At 45.8% G+C, this 18,715-nt stretch overlaps 1 protein-coding gene across 1 annotated transcript in view; it reads left to right on the top strand.

The window, feature by feature from the left end:
* Positions 1-18,715, top strand: part of RYR2 (ryanodine receptor 2) — a 3,458,987-nt gene that overhangs the window by 2,514,721 nt on the left and 925,551 nt on the right. The window contains exon 61 of the mRNA XM_085612346.1: positions 17,807-17,856. Coding sequence (XP_085468472.1) covers positions 17,807-17,856 — 50 coding nt within the window. The remainder of the gene's footprint in view (positions 1-17,806; positions 17,857-18,715) is intronic.

The raw sequence follows: 18,715 nt of genomic DNA, 5'->3' as shown, positions 1-18,715 counted from the left end.
CGCGGTCAGTCCACATCCACCCGGCAGCATCCGCCTCAAAGCCTTCCTAGTCTGAGCTTTCAGGCCCATTCCTAGCCAGTGGGAGGCCGGGTTTGCCATCACCTGCTCCACTGGTGTACCATTACTTCGGACAGGTGGGTGCTGCAAATCGTCCGAAGGGGCTACTCCCTCCCCTTCGAGACGACCCCTCCAGCCATGCCACCGCAGCACCACCGTATCTAGGAGGATCATTTGAATCTTCTGAAAGAGGAAGTTTCGGCCCTCTTGGCCAAAGAGGCTGTCGAGCGCGTTCCGAGCCCAGAAGTAGGTCGTGGTTGTTATTCCCACTACTTTCTGGTTCCCAAGAAGGGCAAAGGAGGCCTACGCCCTTATCTTGGACCTCAGGAACGTCAATGCCTTCCTTCGGAAGGAACGATTCAAAATGTTGACTTCGGCTCAGGATCTAGCTGCCCTAGACCCTGGAGACTGGATGGTAGCGTTGGACTTGCAGGACGCATATTTCCATATTCCCGTCCTGCCGGCCCACCGGCGTTACCTGCGGTTCACGGTGGGTCAGGAGCACTTTCAGTTCACCGTGCTCCCCTTCGGCCTTACCAGTGCCCCTCGGGTGTTCACGAAAGTGATGGCGGTGGTCGCAGCTCATCTGCGCAGATCAGGGGTTCCAGTCTTCCCCTATCTCGACGACTGGTTGTTGAAGGCGGGCTCGCCCCAGACAGTCGTCTCCCACCTCCAGACTATGGCGGATCTCCTGCATTTGCTGGGGTTTTCCATCAACGTGCCGAAGTCACACCTGAGCCCCTCTCAGAAGCTCCTCTTCATCGGAGCGGTTCTCGATTCGGCGCAATTCCGGGTTCATCCACTGGAACAGCGGGTCCGGGATATACAGGCCCTGATTCCCATCTTTCGGCCTCTATCCTGGGTTTTGGTCAGGCTAGTGTTGCGGCTTCTGGGGCTGATGGCCTCCTGCATCCTACTAGTGCATCACGCCTGGCGGCGCATGCGGGCTCTGCAGTGGGACCTGAAGTTTCAGTGGGCCCAGCATCACGGCAACCTGTCCGACCATGTCTTGATCTCGGAGGGCACTGCACAGCAGTTGCAGTGGTGGCTCACGGACCGCGATTGGGTCACGGGCAAGAGCCTCCCCCTACCCCTACCGGAGCATGTCGTAGTGACGGATGCGTCCCTCCTGGGATGGGGTGGCCATATGGGAGAGGCGGAGATCAGAGCCCTCTGGTCTCCGGCGGAGACTTGGCTCCACATCAACTTGTTGGAGCTGAGAGCGATCCGACTTGCACTAAAAGCCTTCCTTCCCTCTGTCCGGGGAAGTGTCGAGCAGGTGTTCACGGACAACACCACCGCCATGTGGTATTGCAACAAACAGGGCGGGGTGGGGTCGTGGACCCTTTGTCAGGAGGCTCTGCGCGTTCTGGACATGGCTGGAACACCAGGGCATCACCCTGGTGGTTCAACATCTGGCGGGCTCTCTGAACGCCAGGGCAGACGAACTCAGCCGCCGGTGCATGATGGATCACGAATGGCGTCTGAACTCCGAAGTGGCGCAAGGTCTCTTTCAGCAGTGGGGAGAGCCTTGGTTAGATCTATTCGCCACCGACGAGAACGCGCAATGTCAGCAGTTCTGCGCGTTGGAATTTCCAAGGCGGCACTCGCTCGGCGACGCTTTTCGTCGCGAGTGGCGTTGCGGTCTGTTTTACGCCTTTCCGCCTATACCACTTCTGCCCAGAGTGCTGAAGAAGATCAGGCGCGACCGGGCCCAAGTCATCTTGGTGGCTCCGGATTGGGCACGAAGGTACTGGTATCCCGAGCTACTCAGTATGTTGACCGATCCTCCGATACGTCTGCCCCTTCGGGAGGATCTTCTGTCGCAGCAGCAGGGGACGGTCCTCCACCCGAACCTGTCCAGCCTCCACCTCCATGTGTGGAGATTGAGCGGCGGCAGTTGATGCCATTTGACTTGCCTCCTGAAGTCTGTGATGTCATTCTGGCAGCCAGGCATCCCTCCACAAAGACGGTATACGCCTGCCGGTGGAACAAGTTTGTGGCATGGTGCACAGCAAAGGCTGTGGATCCCCTTTCCGCCCCTCTTTCTGAGGTTCTCCTCTTTCTTCTTTCTTTGGCCCGGCAGGGCTCTGCCTTGGGCACCTTGAAAGGTTATCTTGCTGCCATCTCTGCCTTCTTACGGCTTCCTGATCAGCCCTCTCTTTTCAAGTCACCTGTAGTGTCACGCTTTCTTAAAGGCATTACTCACACGTTCCCTCCTGTCCCTTTCGTAATGCCTCAGTGGGACTTGAATCTTGTCGTAACATTCCTGATGTGCGCTCCCTTTGAGCCTCTTCACAATTGTCCTCTTCGTCTTCTAACTCTTAAGTCTGCTTTACTGGTAGCCATCACCTCGGCTAGACGGGTGAGTGAGCTCCAGGCTCTATCGTCCAAGCCTCCTTTTCTATCTGTTCATCCGGACAAGGTTGTCCTTCGGCCTCGTCCTTCCTTTCTACCGAAAGTGGTGACCCCCTTTCATCTTGGGCAATCTGTCACCTTGCCCACCTTCTTTCCGCCTCCGCATCCTTCCAAAGAGGAAGAGCGGCTCCACAGTCTGGACCCAAAACGTGCGCTCTCCTTTTATTTGGACCGCACAAAACAGTTCCGAGTGGACGACCAGCTTTTCGTTGGCTACGTGGGTGCAAAGAAGGGAAAAGCTGTGCACAAACGGACCATCTCCCGGTGGGTCGTTTTGTGTATAAAAATCTGTTATTCCTTGGCAAAAAAGGACCCTCCTGTTGGGCTGCGAGCCCATTCTACTCGGGCCACGGCGGCTACTACTGCTTTGGGACGGGGACTCCCTTTGCAGGACATCTGTCAGGCGGCGACGTGGGCTTCGATGCACACGTTTGCCAGGCATTATTGCCTAGACAGCCAAGTCCGGAGGGATGGCTTCTTTGGCCGTTCTGTCCTCCAGGACTTTCTGGTGTGATCTTGGTTCGCAGACCCACCACCGGGGTTGGTATTGCTTGGGTATCTATTCTAAGGTGAGGAATCTAACTAACGTCTTTCTTTCAGATGATCAAGTTACTTACCTTCGGTAACGATGTATCTGTAAGAAACATTAGTTAGTTAGATTCCTCACCGACCCACCCATCCTCCCCATTCTGCGAACTGACACCTAGGGTTAAGGCTATCCCTTTCAGGACCCTAGATTTTTTGGCACCAGTGTCGGTCTCTTGCATGGCTCTGCGTTCCTGACGCAGAAAGCTATGTACAAGAACTGACGTCAGCGCGCGAGGGCGGCGTCTAAGTACTCCGACGACGTCATTCCGGCACACGACGCCAACGACGGACGCGGAGCCGCTGACGACGCCTAGCGACGCGCAAGGGGTATTGCTACAAAAATCTTCTGGATCCAGTCTGACGCCTGGGGATATTCTAAGGTGAGGAATCTAACTAACTAATGTTTCTTACAGATACATCGTTACCGAAGGTAAGTAACTTGTTCTTCTGGTACCCATAGTGTAGTATAAAATTGTTTAACATATGCCAGCCACGGGTTGTCAGCCACATTATCTACAGCTGAACATTCGGTAAAGATTGTTCTTATCAAATTTGCTTCTGGGTTCCTCCAAATCCTCAATCATAAAAGAAAATGACTTATTGTGATGCTGTCTTCCACATGACCCAGTCCTACTTCAGAATAACACATGAAAGTAAGTGAATATTGTGGGACAAACAAAAGTCAATGTATAAAGCTATTTTGGACCTTTTATAGCTGTTCTCCATTTGCGTACCCCCATAACCCAGCATCATAGCTCTGAATTGCAAGACATAAGGTCTTATAATGTGTTTCTGATGGATACATCTGCCTGTGGATTCCTCACCTTATGAATATCCCCTGCGCCAGCCTTCTGCAGAATTTTTTCCCCAGCTCTCCACGTCGACGAGGACGTCGGCTCCGCTCGCGACTCCGCATGAAGTCACCGGAGCCATGAGAGAGCCTCGTCGGCGTAATGACGTTCAGTTCCCTTTTTTCAGCGCCATCGACGTGTAACGGTTTTCTAGCACTCTCCATATTTTGTAGAGTTACTTTGTTGTTCCTTCAGCTTTAACTGTTGCTGTTGCGATGTCGTCTTCGAGGAAGTCTGGGTTTAAGCCCTGTAGGGGATGTGGGGGTCACATGTCCATCACTGACCCCCATGAAGATTGCCTATGGTGCTTGTTGTCGGATCATGAGGTGTAGGACTGTTCCTGTTTCAGGAAAATGAATCCAAAGGCGCTTAAAGAACAGGAAGCCAAGTTGTTTCTGGCCAAGGCAAAGAAGAAGGAAGAGGGCGTAAGAGAGATAAGACGAAGTCGAAGTCGTCGACTTCTTATACATCGAAGTTGAGAAAACTAAAGAAGAAAAGAAGACATGGATCTCGGCGCCGTTCGACGAAAGGTAAGGCTTCGAGGTCGCCTTTGCCTGCCCCTCACCATCGCCATAAAGACTTTATATCTCCTTTGCCCTTGCCTTCACCTCGTGCAATTCCGGAGAGGTCTCCTTCACCTAGAGGTGTTCCAGCGCAGTCTCCGGCGACGAGGGATTCACCGGCTTCAGAAGCCGAGCCGGTGCAGAATGATCCATCTTTTCCGGTGCCTGTAAATGAACCGGTGAATTCGGCAGAGGATCCGATTGTTTCGACGTCAGATACTCCCCGTTTGGATACTGGCTCGAATCCATTTCCACAGTTCCCGACTCCAGGTTCGGATCCGTCGCATTTTTTTAATGTAATGTACGGAGTGTTTGCAAGGGCGGCTTTCCCATCCAGAGCACCTTCTGGTCCCGTGGGTCCGCTGGCTTTCAACTTGGGCGTGCCCCAGCACTATGCCCAGGCACCCTTCGTGCCTTTCATACCGATGGCGCCGTCATGGCAATTTCCGGCGCCAAGAGTCTCAACGCCGTTGATGGAATCCCTGGGGCCGTCTGGTGAGCCTTCCTCTCGGCCTCGTACGGATCTCATACCTCCTTCGGAACCTCCTTCGACGCCGGCTCCGGAGGAGTCGGCGCTGCGTACGCCACCGACGCCGCGTACGAGGATTTGTGCAAGGAGAGAGGCACAGAGACTGTTGGAAGAGGATCAGTATCGCAGAGAAGGAGTAGAAGAGGGTGAATTGGAAGAGTCTCTAGATGAATTCGAGGGAATTCAGGAGGCGAGTGGATTGGACACCTCCCCTGAGAGGGAACTCTCTTCAACAAGGGTTTCTCCTCCTCAAGAAGAAGCTCCCTACCATATGGTTATAAGAAAAGCTGCAGAGCTTTTGGATTTACAGTTACCTACGGCTGAGTATAAGCCATATTTGCTGACAAAGGTATTGCATGCGCCTTCTTCTACAGTTGAGCCTCTGTTACCCTTTAATGAAGCCTTATTGGAGCCTATCCTCGAGGTTTGGCATAAACCACTCTCTTCGCCTGCTGTTTCTAAGGCTGTGCCTAGAAGATATAGGACTGCACCAGGGGATTCACTATTTTTTTCTTCTCATCCATCTCCAGAAAGTTTGGTGGTGCAGGCATTCTGTTCCAAACAATCTTCATGGCCGTTATATACATGCCTTGATGGACTCGGCAAAACAGTTGGCCCCTAAGTTACCAGATGAGGAGAGGGGAAACTTTATGGAGGTTCTTTCGGATGCTCAGGCTGCAGCTAGGCAGGTTTTTCAATCAGGCCTGGATACGGCTGACTCAGTGGCCAGAGTTATGAGCTCCTCCATAGATACAAGAAGGCAAACTTGGCTTCGATCCTCTGGATTTTCCCCTGATGTCCAGGCCACTCTTTTTTAACTCTTCGGGGAAAAGGCCGATTCGGCTTTGCAAAGATTTAAGGATAGCAGAGCCACAGCGAAATCCTTGGGATTGCAAACCCAGTCAAGGGGTTTTGGCTACAGAAAATATTGTGGCTTTGAAAGATCTTCCTTTCGCAGCTTCTATCAATCTCAGCAGCAGCAAAATCCACTCTATAAGTCTTATAGAGGAAGGGTCAAAGGACGCCAATGTGGTTCTGCCCGCAATCTCTCCTCCTCCTCTTCTGCCTCCCCCGCTTCCTCTGGTACCGTAGGAAAGCAGCCCTAGATCCCCCATCCTGGATCATGTGGGTCCTGTAGGGGGTCGGCTGTCTCACTTTCTACAGGGTTGGAAATCGGGCACGTCAGACCTTTGGGTTTTAAACCTTGTAGAGAATGGGTACGCCCACCCCTTCCGGGAATTTCCTCCTCCTTACCCTCCTTGCCAAGGTTTTTGTTCAGAGGACCATTTGCTTCTTCTACAGAAGGAGGTCCTTGCATTACTACAAAAAGGTGTGATAGAGGTGGTTCCAGAGCAGTAAAGGGGTCAGGGATGCTACTCCCGGTATTTCCTGATCCCCAAAAAGGACGGCAGGTTACGTCCGATTCTGGACCCCAGGGTCTTGAATTTTTACCTGAAGCAGGAGAAATTCAAGATGCTGACACTTGCTCAGGTTCTTCTGGTGCTGCAGCAAGAGGACTGGATCGTGTCGATTGACTTACAGGATGCGTATTTTCACATTCCCATTCTGAAGTTGCACAGGAAGTATGTCCGTTTTACGGTAGGGTCGCAGCACTACCAGTTTGCGATCTTCCCGTTTGATCTTACTACTGCACCTCGAGTCTTCACAAAGGTGATGGCAGTGGTGACAGCTCATCTCAGAAGGTCGGGGATTCCTGTTTTCCCCTATCTGGACGACTGGCTGCTCAAAGCGGAGTCGCCAGAGATGCTGCTTCATCATCTGCGAGTAACATCTCAACTGTTGTTCAACTTGGGTTTTTCAATCAATGTGCCCAAATCTCACCTGGTGCCCTCTCAGCGCAACCTGTTCATAGGGGTGGTACTGGGCACTTCTGTGTGTCGAGCTTTTCCTCCTCCACAAAGAATTCTCGACATTCAGGAGATGATTCCCTTGTTTTACAATGGAGCGGTCGTTCCGGTCCTGAAGGTCCTTCGCCTGCTCGGTCTGTTCGCTTCCTGCATTCTGATGGTCAGTCATGCGTGCTGGCACATGAGGGCGCTCCAGTGGTGCCTCGGCAGGCAGTGGTTTCAACACAATGGAGATCTCAGGGAGTCAATCAGAATCTCCAGAGACGCTGCAGCGGAGCTGACTTGGTGGAGTGTGCAGGGCAACCTGTCTCATGGAAAGCCCTTTCAGCCTCCTCCGCCGGTGGCCACAGTGATCACGGATGCCTCCACTCTAGGGTGGGGTGCTCATCTGGGGGATCTGGAGTCCAAGGGTCTTTGGTCTCCAGAGGAAAGATTGCTTCACATCAACCTTCTGGAATTGCGGGCGATATGTTTGGCACTAAAGGCTTTCCTCCCCTCCCTTCACGGTCAGTCGGTTCAGGTCCTGACGGACAACACTACTGCGATGTGGTACATCAACAAACAGGGAGGTGTAGGGTTGTATCGTCTCTGTTGAGAGGCTCTGCGACTCTGGTCCTGGGTTCAGAACCATCAGATTTGGGTCTTTGCAAATCACCTAGCCGGTGTGCTGAATGTTCTTGCGGACAGTCTCAGTCGTCATTTCTCGGCCGATCACGAGTGGCGGCTTCATCCGGAGGTGTTTCATCACAACTTCCAGATGTGGGGGTCTCCTCGGTTGGATCTGTTTGCCACCCACGAGAACATGCACTGCCCGTTGTTCTGGAGTCTCCAGTTTTCACTACAGGGAGCGCTGGGGTTCCCGTTTCAATTGGATTGGAGCTCACAACTCCTTTACGCGTTTCCTCCCATACCCCTGATTCCTCGGGTTCTGAGAAAGATTTGCCAAGACCTGGCCCAAGTCATATTGATCACCCCAGATTGGCCAAGAAGGGTGTGATATACAGATCTTTTTCATCCTCTCATCACACCCTCCGCTCTGTCTCCCTCTCAAGGCACACCTCCTCTCGCAGTCGCAGGGGCAGGTTCTACACCCCCACCTCCAGAGCCTGCACCTTCATGCCTGGAGATGGAACGGGGCAACCTGATTTCCTTCCCTCTCCCGCCGGACGTTGTGGATGTTATCTTATCTTCCAGGCGACACTCCACAAAGTCGATTTATTCCTATAGATGGTCTAAGTTTGTTAAATGGTGTGTAGAGAGATCTATTGATCCTTTAAAGGCCCACTTTTCGAATGTTCTTCAGTTTGCTCTTTCCTTGGCTCAGCAAGGTTGTTTTGTGGCCACGGTTAAGGGCTATTTGTCGGCCTTATCAGCTTTTCTGTGTCTACCTGATCAGCCATCTATATTTAAGTCACCTATCGTTTTGAGGTTTATCAAGGGCCTTACTAATAGGTTTCCCCCTACTCCCTTTGTTATGCCTCAATGGGATCTAAATCTTGTTTTAACTTTCTTGATGGGTTCCCCGTTTGAACCCTTACAAGCTGTCGTTTGAGGCTTTTGACTTTTAAAACAGTCTTTCTAGAAGCAATTACCTCAGCAATGAGGGTGAGTGAGCTTCAACCTCTTAGTTAAAAACCCCCGTTTTTGACCATACATGCTGAGAGGATGGTCCTCAGGACCAGGGCTGCTTTTTTGCCTGAGGTAGTTACTCCCTTTCATCTGGGGCAGTCCATTACTCTCCCTGTGTTTTATCCTCCCCCTCACCCTTCTAAGGAGGAGGAGAGACTTCACCGCCTGGACCCTGAAAGTGCGGTGAGCTTTTATTTGGACAGGATAAAGGACTTATGGACGATCAGCTCTTTGTGGGCTATGTTGGTCGAACAAAAGGCAAGGCTGTGCACAAGCGCACTCTATCCAGATGGATCATCTTGTGCATCAAGATCTGCTACGTCGTTGCTGGTAAGGAGCCACCTGAGGGTATTAGAGCTTATTCTACTTGAGCCAAGTCTTCCACCTCTGCTCTGGCCAGAGGTGTTCCTGTACTGGATAGTTGTAAGGCAGCAACTTGGGCTTCCCTCCACACTTTCGCAAAGCATTATTGCTTGGACTCCGAAATGAGGAGGGAGGGCCACTTTGCGCGCTCTGTCTTGTAGGACTTTTTGGTATAAAAGGGTGGACACCCTACTCCGGGAGCGGGACTGCTGTGGGAATCTATTCATAAGGTGAGGAATCCACAGGCAGATATATCCATCAGAAGAACAAGTTACTTACCTTCGGTAACGCTTTTTCTGGTGGATACAGTATCTGCCTGTGGATTTCTCACTGACCCACCCTCCTCCCCGTTGTCCACCTTTGTATATCTTAAAGGATGCCTTGTTTGGCTTGTTGTTTTACATTGTATCTTCTTTCTATCTAGTACATTTATAGGAAATGCTTATGTTCTTTAGCTTTCCTCTTTGATTTTGTACTATGTATATTTGTTCAAATGTTGTGTTCTGTGTATACTTTGAATCTGTTGTCGGTCCACCTGTTCGCCTCGGAGGCACGGAAAAATTGTGTGGAACTGACGTCATCACGCTGACGAGGCTCTCTTATGGCTCCGGTGACGTTATGCGGAGTCGCGAGCGGAGCCGACGTCTTCGTTGGCGTGGAGAGCTAGGGAAAAAACTCAGCAGAATGCTGGCGCAGGGGATATTCATAAGGTGAGGAATCCACAGGCAGATACTGTATCCACCAGAAAAAGCGTTACCAAAGGTAAGTAACTTGTTCGTTATGTACCTCACTCGTTTATGGCCCAATTTTGGCACAAAACAGAAGATGGACTTGGTCAACAATTGGGGTTGGAGCACCCTTAGATTAAAAAGTCCCAATTTATAGCAGCATCAAAAGGATGCCCAAGTATGTGAAGATTTGCACTTTGGCAACCTCAACACTTCCAATTCAAAATATCTTAGATTTGGTGTTTTGGGGCCTACATTTCATGAATAATAATTTGGTTAAATTTGATTCAGCAAAAGGCTTCTAGAAAAATTTGGAGCCTGTTTTTGGTTCTTGAAATTAGAACTTGTGAACGCATCGAATGTGGACTTCTTATTCCTGGCCCCCTGCAATGGAAAGGTCTGGGTGCCTGAGGAATAAAAGGAGATAGGCCAACTACAATTTACCAATTACAGTGTAACCTTTTTGGTCACACATTAAAGCTCATAGTCGATTGATGGGATTAAGTATGGGTTTATTATGAATTCAAAGCCAAGCTGATATAAATCAGTCACAGAAACATAGTATAAAAATACAGAGTCGCTAATGGATATCTGAAGTGACTGACAAGATTGATCTTCAATAACAGAAATCAAAGGAGGAATTCCGTAGCTATTACACACACAATAAAGAATATCGTCTGGTGAGTAGATTGAAAGTTTCCATCCTCTTTCCTATACATAAGATTGTCTAAGGAGACCTATTAAACCCTGCTCTAGCTGGGAATCAGGGAAACCCGATTAAGCAGGGAGGCAGAGAAAGGTGAGGGCATACCAGAGCTTCTGTGGAAGTTCTCTAAAATAAAGTATAGTTTATAGCATAAAGCAAAACAACAGAGATGGGGCAAAGAGGTCTGTACCTCTTACAGTCTAAAGGGAATCTGAATAAAGCTAAGTGAATACTCCATTATAAACACGAAATGAACCTTCCAGAATTCCAGGTCACATGTCTAATTAATTTTCATTTTCAAACAGCAAGAGGTTGGCAACTACATTCGAGATTTCTTTCCTTTGGTCCACACAGTAAAACATCCTTCAATACTTCCCGTCACCATATTCCGCTCGGACAGTAGTCCTCTCTTGCTTCTTTTGAGACTTTTGAGACTTACTATCTCTTTCACACAATGTGCCTTTCACTGACCATGAGCTCATTTGACTGCACCTGCGGAGGAGAGAATAACATTGCACCTATTGCAAGCATTCATGTTAAAATGAAGCATTGTGTAATTCAAAAGCCTAAGGCTTTTGGTAAACCTTAGTATGACCAACATTTTAGTACACATTTTAAATGCATTATTAGAAGTACATACACAGTTACAATATAGGTTTAGAGCACTATTTGAATGGGTACATTTTCAGTTATGAAATAAACAGAGAGTATTATTTTAAAAATATGTAAACTTGTGAGAAATACAATGTTATTAAACCTGCACTGATATAGATATATATGAGGACTGTAGCTCATTTTTACTATAAAGAAAATGTTAAAATACCCATTAGTATAAATGTCAAGATCACACAGTAAATGCACTTTTTGTAACTGTTCAAGTGCACTACATTTCGCGAATAAGGTTACATCACACGAGTACATAAGGCCATACATACACACATATATGTATGCCCTAACTAAGCATGAAAGGGTGGAGCCAAAATGATGCTGCTCCAAACTGCATCATCCACATATAAAAGCCCGGGAACTGGGATTATTCCCCAGGTGGAGCACATCTTTCCCTGCAATACACAGGTAATTTTCGAATCCATTATTATAAATTAGGAATAAGAGAGGGGCATAAAACAACCATGGCGAACCCCCAGAGTGTACATAATTTTAGTTTGTGATTTGATCCAAAACAAATCTTCGCCAATGTATGCTTGTGATTTGTTAAAACACATCAATCAAAGTTTTTCAATGGCTAATCTCTCCATAATGGCACATAATTTGGAATGATGTTCTGTGCAAAAGCAGAGAAGAGGTCCATAAAGGCCTTGTGAATGGCCCCTAACCTGGCCCTAACATATTTCCCTATTATGATGTGTAGGTTGAGCCACTGCTCAACTCTGCCCAACCCAGGGTAAAACCCATACTGCACATTGGATAGGATGATGGTCCCCTTGCACAAGCTTCCAGCCTTGAAAGTAATACTCTAGCTAGGATCTTAAAGGTACTATATAATAGGGAGATTGGGCAATAGCAGTTTGGAAGGTTATGATTTCCTCTCTGAAAACTACCTCCTTCCAGGATGGTAATATTTGGGCCTACTTTGGCAGCTCTTAAGATTTCTGTTAGCAAGGGGGGCATAATGTTATATTTTATTTGAATATGTCAATAGGAAATTTGTTCAGGTCTGTTTGTTTTCCTTTGGGATTCATTTAAATTTCAAGAATGACGTCCTTGGTGTCCATTGACTGATTCAGAATAAGAGCAGCACACTGATCAAAAGTTACTTCCTCTTCTTCATCAGAATCCTGCCCCAGACAAGCTGGGTCAGGGACCTTGGTAAAATGTTCAACCTAGGTTTGGACGGGAATCAGGGACTCTATATAATCAGAAGAAAAGGGAAGATTGCCAACTCTTCAAAAAGTTGTGCTATTGTTTATTTCCCCTGCGGCTTCTAGATGCCGCCAGGCTTTGCATCTGATTTCTGACTTTCACATGGTTAGAACTTCCTTATGAGCACGCCTAGCAGTGAGCATTTCATCCTTAGGGCGTGGATATTTTCTGAGGGCTAATTTAGGATTATTATGTGTGGGTGTGCTTGCGCGATTAAGCCAAACATACAGCTGCTTGCTCTTATGGGGTTTATGAGCAACTGAAATGGAAGAGATGGAGGACATGAGTTAAAGGCTTCTAGTATTAGCTGAGGATCTTCCCCTAGTCTGAAACGTACAGGGGTTTTGTGCCCATTTTCTCTAAAAAGCTCATGCATGATTTGCTTATTGTTGACTTTCTTCCACTTAATTCTGACCCCCTTATGTCTCACATAATAGATTTTGCTACTCTCAGACTAGGTACTACTGTTGTTTAAATTAAGGCAAACAAGAGTAGTGAGCAGGTTATGAGCACTAGCACAGCTAGCAATTACATATTCACATTTAGTAAAGGTACAAAATCCGAGGACAGTAACATAAATTATATGGTACTGAAATTTTCATCGCGTTTCTAAGTGGAGGGTAAATTTGTATGTGGGGACTTGCAATCATGGGCAAAGCAAACTATTGGTATAGCCTGCACTCCTGTACTTTATAATATATATCCAATGTATAAGCAACTGAAAAATTATTTTTTATCTATTGTGTGCTACCCTGACCTGCTCCTGTCAGGTGGATTAATCAATCTTTTAATGTGTACAGTCTCTGTCACATGTTTCAAGGTGCACCACTCTTGCCCATGTAGTTCAATGCAAAGTTAACAAATTCTTACATTAATACCTTGATTAAACCATTCTTCCAACAAATAACTGTAAACCTATTACTTCAATGTAATCATAAATAATGCAAAGAGAAAGAAGAAAAGAGCAATAAACAAATTCATTTGACTCTTTTCACGTGTCTTTTATATTTTACAATTATTTACAATGCATTCACAACATTATAAATTCCTCATGAGGTCTTTCTTTGCCGTGTTCTCAATGCATTTCGGGAATTCCTTCTTCAGGGGAACTCAATGTTAACAAATGATACATAGTTTTTACCATACTATGTAAACGCAAGCACAACAACATTAAAAATGTGCCGACTTTTCAGGTTTTTGCTCTTCACCATATTGTTTAGTGACATAAGTTCATGCGGTGATACCTGATGATACTCAAAACTCTTTTAGGCACTATACTCTATGTTAATTTCTGATTTCATTTGCAAGGATGTACACATGCTCAATAGTTTGACATTGCAAAGTCAATGATATAATTTTATTTAGTGGTAGATCCCAAATTTCCTTGTGATTAGGGCTGCACTATAGAAATTAAAGAGTAGAAAAGGGAGAGCAGAAGGGCCTCAGGATGTTTGGGTTATAACAGGTAACAGCAAATACTACAATTTTTGATGAATCTAGAGTTAGCTTTTAACAACAGGGCTCCTGTCAACTCAGTGCAAGTGTGAGGATACTAACAGGGCATCACTCCTGGGAAAGGGGATGTGTGTGGAATTGCAGAAAATGCAAGGGAAATTGTCTTATCATGTTATGAGCCTACCCTCTTGCTATATGGAATTAAGTGAAGCCTGCCCGTCTCTTCTGCCATGGTGCATGTGGGAATAGAGAAGAACCAACACAACCTGTAGCGGCTGCTACTGGACGGCGGCAGTGGAGTTGACAAATTAAAAAAAGACTTACCTTAAATTGATGGATGGGTGCCTCTCCACCGTTCTCTCCATCTCTCCATCTTTCGGTCCCAGTCCCGGCTGGCAGCAGGAGCTGGAAGCACCCGGGCAGCAGACTCTCGTGAGCCAATCACAATGCTGTGAATGGCTCCCCATAGCCAATCACAATGCTGCAATGCGGGCAGCAGGCTCTCCTGAGCCAATCACAGTGCTGTGAATGGCTCCGCATAGCCAATCACAATGCTGCAATGCAGCGTTGTTATTGGTCTGAGCACCGTAGTTTGGCGATCAGACAGGGTACAGGGTGGCTTTGCATGTTCCTCACCGGGCTGTGTAATGAAGCCTGTGGGGAACATGCAAAGTGGGGAGGACTGCTTGGCTGGCCTCAGAGGGCTAGCCAAGCAGTCCTGCGCACTTAGGGAGTGCAAACCACTCCTCCCCCTGCCCTGCCCAGCCCAGCGAGCCACTGACTGCCAAAGGAAAAATACAATGATAATAACAATAGTTATTATCATTGTATTTTTCCTTTGGTGTAATGGGGTGACGCTCCTCTTCCTCAGTGGAGGAGCCGCCACTGGATACAACAAACTGCATTTTAAAAAAGAATTGGCATGTCTTCCAAGTCTTGTCTTATGAATTATAAGGGTAATTCCGTCTATGAGGAATCCAAGAAGAGCTTTCAGGCAGTGATTGCTACAACTTCGGATATTGCCAATATTATAATTCATTTTTACAGGTACCAAAACATCGAGGTGAGATACTCCCCAGATAAAACATTCAGCTTTAATCCCCTTTTCCTAAAGAGTTTGGAACTCGAGAACCCTCTGTTCAGAAGTTAGACACGTGTATTTCTGTAGGTGTTTCAACCATTCATGTTCTATGCAAGGTAAATTAAGACATTCTTCAATTATGAAGGTCCCAGTTATGTTCTATTTTGTATCACTTAATGTGGGCCTTGCTACATCAGAACTGTATTTTAAAAACCTATCACTCTTTCAAGAGTAAGGTTAGATTGTTATGTCTGTCATAAAAAATATTTTCTCCTAATAGATTCCTAGCCCTTATTATGAGATTATTGTTTTACAAAAATATATGGATACACTATTTGAATATACGAATAAGTGTAATGTTAAGTTCACCTTGTCCCAAGTAGATTTTATTGAAACTATTACTTGGACATGTATGGTGAGCCAGTTAATGCACCATAGTGCTATTTTAAAGGTAACAACGTTATTCATAAATAGAATCTGTTTTTTAAACCAATTACTGTATCTGATTTTCACAGGAATCGGTATTTATTTTTCCTGGTTTTGGTGCGCCCTTTTAATATGTGGGAAATACATATTTACATAATGATGATGATAGATATTTGTGCTACTGCAGGCAAACTATTTACAAGGGATTGTCCCCAAAGCTTCACCCTATAGACAGAACTAATTAGGTGCCTAGCATTATAAACTGTCAAGACAGCTAACAAAGGGCAATTCTCTCAAACTGTGGTTTAATGACTAGAGGCCACCCACCTTAGTACTCAGTTTTTCAATCTAACCAAATGCTTAATTCACATGCTGGAAGCATGCAAACTGAATTCCTAGATGATAAAATTCCATGACCGGTGGTAGGGCTAATGCATTTCACAAGGAATCTTTTTAAATTGTTTATTGTGAGCCAGCAGTTGAAAAGTTTGATTTTGTTAAGTAGATAATTAACTTAGATTCAGTACAAATGTTTTCAAGCTCACCCTAAAGATGCCCAAGGCGAGTCTGAGTGCAAACATATCAACAGCGGCATGCATAATAGCAGAGTTGGTCGAGGCCCATTGCCCTGAATTCTCTTTAAGGCAGCGTCAAGGTCGAAGAAAGTGTGCCAAAGTAGAATCTTGGTGGATACCATTGGCAGTTTTGAAGTCCCTGGGGTAATTCCTATCCAGATCATAATGAACGTAGTCAGCTGTATAACAACGATTTAAGGCACGATTTTGAGTTTGGAGTGCTCGGCATTTGCAATGAGTTAAGGGTTTGAACGTCTCCCATCAAACTTTTAACTTGTTTTTGTCAAAGCAGGATTTTGTTTTTGAAAAAACAAAAGCTATTGACCACCACCAGGGTGAGGATCACTTAAATTTGTTTTATTATCCTTTACCACCAGGTTTTTTACGGTGGTAAGGGATAGTAAAAACTCACCATTCAACCACCCACTCCAAATCGTGCAGGCAGTCGAATAGCCAAACCTCCGGCGACCCTTACTCCCTAGGGCAGTTGGCGGAGTGTGTCAGTGATGAAGATGGAATAGGCTTCATCGCTGACATACTCAAGGTCTGTCCCGCAGTAACTCAAACGGGCAGACCTTCAGTTTGGCAAGAAGGTACTCCGAACCATTGCTATGGAGTACCCTCTGTGCCAAACTCTAAATCAACCCCTTAGCAATTGGACTACCTCAACCAAGCATGGATCTAACCAAGCTATTGCCATGATACATTAATCAACCTATATCTGTCAAGCACATGAAAGGCACCTAAAGGCTTGGTTAATAGTACTGACACCTTCAGAATTAAGGCAAACCAGATTGTTGGTTCTTTTCTATATAAATCCCCTTGAACCACAATGTCAGGTGCTGGTTCTATCACCTATCTGAGACAGCTTAAGGACCCCTTGACTTTCAGAAGCCAGAATGGTCAAACTCTCTGTAGGCTGTCTAGGTTTGATGGATTATTGTATCTGGTGTAGTGTCCTACAAAGCCAAGCCAGGCAGTGAGACAGCCAGGTCTCTCAAGATAATAATTGTGTATTCAACCCCACAACCCTGAAACCCCCATTCCTCCAATTTTCAGAACCTACTAATGTCCTTTTCCCAGACAGCCAGGTGCAGGCCTTCCCAGTTTCTGAAATAAACCCCCCCCCCTTTTTAAAGCAAGGTTTCTTTTAAAATTCTAATTCCCACAATGTACACAGATATGATTTTAGCAGCATCACCCCCCTTGGCAGCCTTACATTTTATTGACATTGTAATTAATGGTACTACATCCTGAGGAAACAGAGCTAGAGTAGCAGGACCATGCCTCCCTCACGATACTGCACAATTTAGCCAAAAACAAGAATAATTTGAGTCTTTGTGCAAACCTTTGAGCCCTTGTATAAAGTAATGGCCTGCACCACAACTCTAAACTTCTATGGTGTTAGGGTCCAACAAATACCCATTTTAATGACTTTAAGTTTGATGTAACTTCATCTTTTGCAATATCCAATCAGCAGCTAACTGGTAAAAGCCTTATAAATATAGACTGCTGTCTAGCACCAGTTCACTGCATTAGCAATATGTATATAGCCTTGATTTCGTATGTCTGTAAAATAATTCAAGACAAAATGTTTGTATGGTATATGTGCATAGTTTATCTTGGGCTGTAAGATCCACATGCTATTAAAGGAGTAAAAAATATCCTTCGATAAAGACCTACCCTCTCAGCAAATATGACAATGTTATGTTCCTGACATGCATCAAGCATTCTGCAGCCTATTCAAGGATGTTTATCATAATACACAGAGCACCATGATGGATTCCTATTGATGCTACACTTTTCTGTGAAGGTTCAGTGGTTACTTTGTTTTGTTACATCCTGATTACTTTCCTATTGGCTTGGCTTTGATTTCCATTGAATTGTAACATGCTTTTTAACCACGTTTTAAATGAGGTTGCCCCTCCAACTTAGTTTCCTTTGGTTCTTTATTCCTAAATTGTGTCAAGACAATTAAATCTTTGTGTGTGACCTCATGTTGCTTTTTCTTGCTGATATTTCAGCTTTTATATTTCTTCTTTCTCTGTCTCTTTCTTTCTATCTTTTTTGTGTTACTCTTGTCTTCAGCTTATTCTGCAAGCTTGGAGTTCTTGTAAGACATAGGATTTCACTCTTTGGTAAGGACAATCTTAACAATGCCATCATGGCCAGCATCCTGTTTTCTTTGTCATTCTTTTGTTTTGATTTTGTGATCCGCTGCCTTGTTGCATGGATGATTACTGCATGCATTATGTTTTAGAAACTAATACACCTTGTAAGTTAAGTGAACTTTTCAGTTAGAAAGCCTTTGAAGTCAGTCGCTACATGATTTATGAAGTGTAAGTATTTTGAAGGTTTCAACACAATTTTTGATATACAACAAATGCAAGACAGGAGCTCTAATGCCCAGTTACGTACCAGTAGTTTTCATTTATCCAAGTCCATGTCTTCCTCGTCACAGTCCCTACATATAAGTTTATGCCTATTCTTGCACATCCTAATTACCAAACTTGACTTTTCCTTGCTAATCCAAGATGGCCCTCATACTTATGAGTACAAATGCATCACTTTCTGGAAGGACGTCTTGAAATAATCAAGCATAGAAAGAAATCAGTTGAACAATAGGGAGTGGCGGCTGGAAGCCGGAGTGTGACGAGTAAGACATTGATTCGGAGTAATAAAACCGGGCATTACCTCCTCATCCATCTTCCTTTCACAGTCCTTACGTATGAGTATGTATCCAAACCAAAACTGATTTCGAACAAACCACACCACGAGTAAACAAATACAGGTATATTTAATAAAATGAAATGACCCAAAACATTACGCTGCAGGAGAACCCACAGAACTCAAAGCAGCAGTGCCAAAATCAGACGATACATCTCCACCCAAGTTTCAGACAGTAGTGGATCATGAACGTGTGCGGCAAAGCCCAACTGTCATCAAAGCTACTATGCTGAATTGAAGCCCCTTTAATTGCCACCCAGGAGGCATAAA

This window comes from Triturus cristatus, chromosome 6, assembly GCF_964204655.1.
Source record: "Triturus cristatus chromosome 6, aTriCri1.1, whole genome shotgun sequence".
Taxonomy (NCBI): domain Eukaryota; kingdom Metazoa; phylum Chordata; class Amphibia; order Caudata; family Salamandridae; genus Triturus; species Triturus cristatus.
Note: the sequence above shows the minus strand (reverse complement) of the source record. Positions and strands in the feature narration are given on the sequence as shown.